Source organism: Lactuca serriola, chromosome 7 (assembly GCF_051521515.1).
Source record: "Lactuca serriola cultivar US96UC23 chromosome 7, Lser_US96UC23_V15, whole genome shotgun sequence".
Taxonomy (NCBI): domain Eukaryota; kingdom Viridiplantae; phylum Streptophyta; class Magnoliopsida; order Asterales; family Asteraceae; genus Lactuca; species Lactuca serriola.
Window position 1 is genome coordinate 18,334,142 of NC_136414.1, and position 4,399 is coordinate 18,338,540.

Below are 4,399 nucleotides of genomic sequence, written 5' to 3' on the forward strand. Positions count from 1 at the left end.
TTAATCTTCCTACGATTAAAACTTTTGAACCTCTAATCCTATCAAGAAAACGGTGATATTGTAGTTTATCTGTACCATATATACCAGATGAATCACTGACTAACACTAATCATGAAGTTTAACATAAGACGTACGTATAGGCTTTCTTGAGAAAGTTCTATGGGTCTTTGTCTGTTTATTTACTTGCAATTTTTGTGGGACCTGCAAAAGAAAATGAATGTATAAATTAAGAAACGGAGCCGACGTGACGAGTCTTTCCATGGTTAGAAACAGTTAACAGTATTATAAGATGTTTGTACGTTACAACTATGAATGCATTTATAAAGTCCCGTTTAAGTTATGTGTGATATTTCTTTTTCCGGACTATAAACCCTACAAAACCCTTGTGAATATTTCCTTTTCCTTTTACCTATATATTCATTAGGGTTTCATGAGCTCTTCTCCTTTTCCTTTATTGCAGGTACTTTTCTGAAAACAATGTTCCTTTTGTTAAATGGGAAAAGAAACCATCATTTTATAGGCTTCTTCTCCCTCTTATTCAAGTTTTGATGATGGTTTCTCCCTTCATCTTTCATTGTTTTTGTCCATCGAAGAAATTCCGTTTCCATCTCATCTCCACATTTTTGTGCAATACCCATGTCTTCGTTTTTGAATTTCACCATGCATTCCCTCAAAATTCAATCCACATCCCCACTTGATCAAACAGAAAGACCCCTTATTTGCTTTTCTTAATTTTGTTGTTCATGAGAAAAGTCACTGTAATCACGAATCAGGTTCGTTTTTAGCCTACTCCAACTAGTTTGGGACGAAAAGACTTTTTTTGTTTTTTCTTTTGTTTTTCTTTTTGCAATGGGTATTTCTTGTTTCAATCCTTTTAGATTCAAGAAAAAGGAGAAACCCATTTCATACCCATCTTCTTCATCAAAATCCCCGTGGAAAACTGAGATGGAAAACATGGAGAGAAAAAGATTTGACAGTCTTGAATCATGGTCAATGATTTTGGATTCGGAAAACGTGGAGACATGGGAAGTGGCTAAGGAAGATCAAGAAGAATGGACAGCTGATCTTTCACAGCTATTCATTGGCAATAAGTTTGCTTCTGGTGCTCATAGTAGGATTTACAGAGGGATTTACAAGCAAAGAGCTGTGGCTGTGAAAATGGTGAGGATCCCAACTCATAAAGAAGAAACAAGAATCATGCTTGAACAACAGTTCAAATCAGAAGTTTCTTTGCTTTCTAGACTCTATCATCCCAACATAGTGCAGGTAAATACTTTAGGCTGGTTTTCCAAATCTTCTATAACCCTAACTGAGTTGTTTACAATTTACAATCATCCATAAGTATCATTCTCTAACAAGTTTGAAACATCGATGCTATATTATGGTTCAATGTTCACACCGAACAATGATCCGTGTTTTTTAAAACAATATATGTACACGTGCAAATCCACAACAAGATTGTCTTAGGAACGTAATTAAGTTAAAAGACACAAACCCATGAAATTAACCATATCGAGTTCGAATACCCTAGTTTGGTTCGATTTATAGATACCCGACTAATTAGTTTGTTTCACACAAATTAAAATTGATGGTTATATATGTTCGTGACTATAGGAGTCTAATCCAATTAAATTGTCCACATATATATTTGACTATATCATTTTTAGAGTCACGGGTTTGAACATGTTCATCTCGTTATATCTATGAAGAATCAAAATAAAGGATTTAAACCATGGAAAGTATATTTATCTTGCAAAGATTGAAACTTTATTATTTCAATTAAACGAATAACAAGTATTTGAAAGAATTGAAGAACGTTAATTGGGTACATATATAAAATACATACTTCATTTCATCCCTTAATTGATACCAGTTATGAATGTCGTTAAGTTGGTGATCTCCAAAGTTTTGTGTGCAGCTTGTAACGATTGCCCGTTCTTTCTCTACAGTTCATCGCAGCTTGTAAAAAGCCTCCAGTATATTGTATCATAATGGAGTACATGTCACAAGGGACACTAAGGATGTACTTAAACAAGAAAGAACCATACTCGCTCTCAACGGAGACTGTATTGAGGCTTGCCCTAGACATATCAAGGGGAATGGAGTATCTTCATTCTCAAGGGGTAGTTCATCGAGACCTAAAGTCAAACAACCTGCTCCTTAACGACGAAATGAGAGTGAAGGTGGCTGATTTTGGGACCTCATGCCTTGAGACACAAACACAAGAATCAAAAGGAAATATGGGGACTTATCGTTGGATGGCTCCTGAAATGGTCAAGGAGAAAGCTTATACTCGAAAAGTTGATGTGTATAGCTTTGGGATCGTATTATGGGAGCTCATAACTGCTTTGCTCCCGTTTCAAGGGATGACTCCTGTACAAGCTGCATTTGCTGTAGCCGAAAAGGTTAGCCTTATAAATTAAATTACATACCACAACTACAAATTAATTAATTAGATCTTCATCTTGTTTTTGGAAGAATTAATTGATCACTTTCTTGCTCTTTTATTTGGGCATGCATTTGACAGAATGAACGACCACCACTCCCTGCAAGCTGCCAACCGGCCCTTGCACACCTGATCAAGCGATGTTGGGCAGCAGAACCATCAAAGCGACCAGATTTCACAGAGATCGTTCAGGCTTTGGAGAAATACGATGAATGTGTGAGGGAAGGGCTTCCACTCACTCTTCACTCCGGACTCATCACCAAAAACATGATACTGGATCGTTTGAAATGTTGTGTGGCTATGAGCTCAAATTCGATACCTGTACATGCTTAAGTCGTTAAAATGTTAATCTTTTTTTTTTATTATTTCTTTTTCGGTTCAATTCTATTTCGAAATACTAATTTAATTAATTAAGTAGGTAACATTATTTTTTATGATTGGTATATATAGAAAAGTTCATGCATGACTTTTGTGACTCTTTTATTTTTAGTGAGTTAATGAATATAGTGCCGGTTTAGTATATAATTAGAGGGTTTCAAATGCTTCATTAACTTAATTTGAATGTACCCCAATACATGCTAACATTATTAGAAAAAAGGGTCGTTACACACCTCGAACGATTATAGTGGTGGGTCATTGGTGTCACATCATTGCCATTAATTATCACTAAGCCTTTGGAATATCAACCACTACCACATTATTCTGCCTATTTTTCTTAATTAAATTTAATTAAAAAATATATATACAAAATCTAAATACAATAAAAACATACTTTTTAAACTAGTTTTTTATTCAACTAAAAAAAACATTACATAATTTTTTTTAAAAAAAACAACTAAAATAAAATAGAAAAAAAACGTTAAAATGCAAACACAAAAACAACTTAAACTAGTTTTTAAACCCCATTTTTTTATTATCCTGCCACGGGGTCTCTTTAAATTTTTGCCAAGTTTTAAAGTGTTTAAACGTGGTTTATTTTTGCATATTGATGTATAGCCACTGCAACCGGATTATCTTCGTGTGTGTTGTTTATAACATAGTTATAAATCCGTTGAACTCGCGACATGTTACCCTCATAAAGCGAAACTTAGAACATATTGCATCAAGATTACGACTGTAACAACCCATTAAATCATGGAAAACGTTTCCAACTATAACCCAAAAATCCCTGGAAGTTCGACTATCTGAGTCTTTTAGAACCGTCTCTCATGTCGTTACTAACTTTTCTTCTTCCTCTTCCGACCAACTATGTATTTTGAGAGTCATGGTTTTTTAAAGTGAATAGGTTGTTAAATTGATGTGTTTATATATAGGTAATGCTTTTAGATTAAAAAAAATTAAAATTTTACGGTTGAGTGGTCAAGAAAGGAAAACGAGATGTGATTGGCCGTTTATGTTCGTTGTCGGCAACACGAGGGAGCACGACCACGAATGGCCAGGATGGTGTGCACTAAAAAAAATTGTGGCCACGTAGACCACGATGGCCTTCGTCGAAGGTATACAAGTATTTAGGCCTTAGTTTACTGTTCCCCTTTTTATCTTTGGTATTCTTTCTTTCAAGTGAACTATTTAATTTTGACTATTATATTAGTTCCTGTATCACTTTTATACCCGTTATTTTGACCTCAGGTTGATTAAATAAAAGTGAACTCATTCGTGGTTGTAACCTTAAGATATGCTGTTTTAATTTTGGAGAAAAAAACAAAACTACTAATTTTTTAAGTTTTTTCAAGAAATAAGCAAAATTTAAGCATTTTCCATCCAATAACCACCAAATTTATACCCCATTTTGACACTCAAACAACACCGTTTTTTCAACATTTTGCAGCGAGGACCTTCATTTTGCAACCTCTTTCTTTCGTTGTCAATTTTCTTTAATGCAGCTTTCATCTTCTCTAGGGCCTGAGCTCATTGTCGAATATAGAGGGGCAGTTAGATTTCATTGTCAATTTT

General features: G+C 34.5%; 1 protein-coding gene across 1 annotated transcript; it reads left to right on the forward strand.

Annotated features, from left to right (window-relative positions):
* The first annotated feature begins 292 nt into the window (after window positions 1–292).
* Window positions 293–2,921, forward strand: HT1 (Protein kinase superfamily protein). The gene is made up of 3 exons (XM_079010739.1): window positions 293–1,266; window positions 1,950–2,405; window positions 2,528–2,921. The coding sequence occupies exons 1-3, from the start codon at window positions 850–852 to the stop codon at window positions 2,777–2,779; spliced, it is 1,125 nt and encodes a 374-aa protein (XP_078866865.1). The 5' UTR covers window positions 293–849; the 3' UTR covers window positions 2,780–2,921.
* The last annotated feature ends 1,478 nt before the right edge of the window (window positions 2,922–4,399 follow it).

What these genes read in the sequence shown, in the direction of transcription:
- HT1 (XM_079010739.1), top strand. Translation starts at nt 850, where the DNA reads ATGGGTATTTCTTGTTTCAATCCTTTTAGATTCAAGAAAAAGGAGAAA. An exon ending in ATCATCCCAACATAGTGCAG is followed by an intron (nt 1,267 to 1,949) that starts GTAAATACTTTA and finishes CTTTCTCTACAG; the next exon opens with TTCATCGCAGCTTGTAAAAA. An exon ending in CATTTGCTGTAGCCGAAAAG is followed by an intron (nt 2,406 to 2,527) that starts GTTAGCCTTATA and finishes TGCATTTGACAG; the next exon opens with AATGAACGACCACCACTCCC.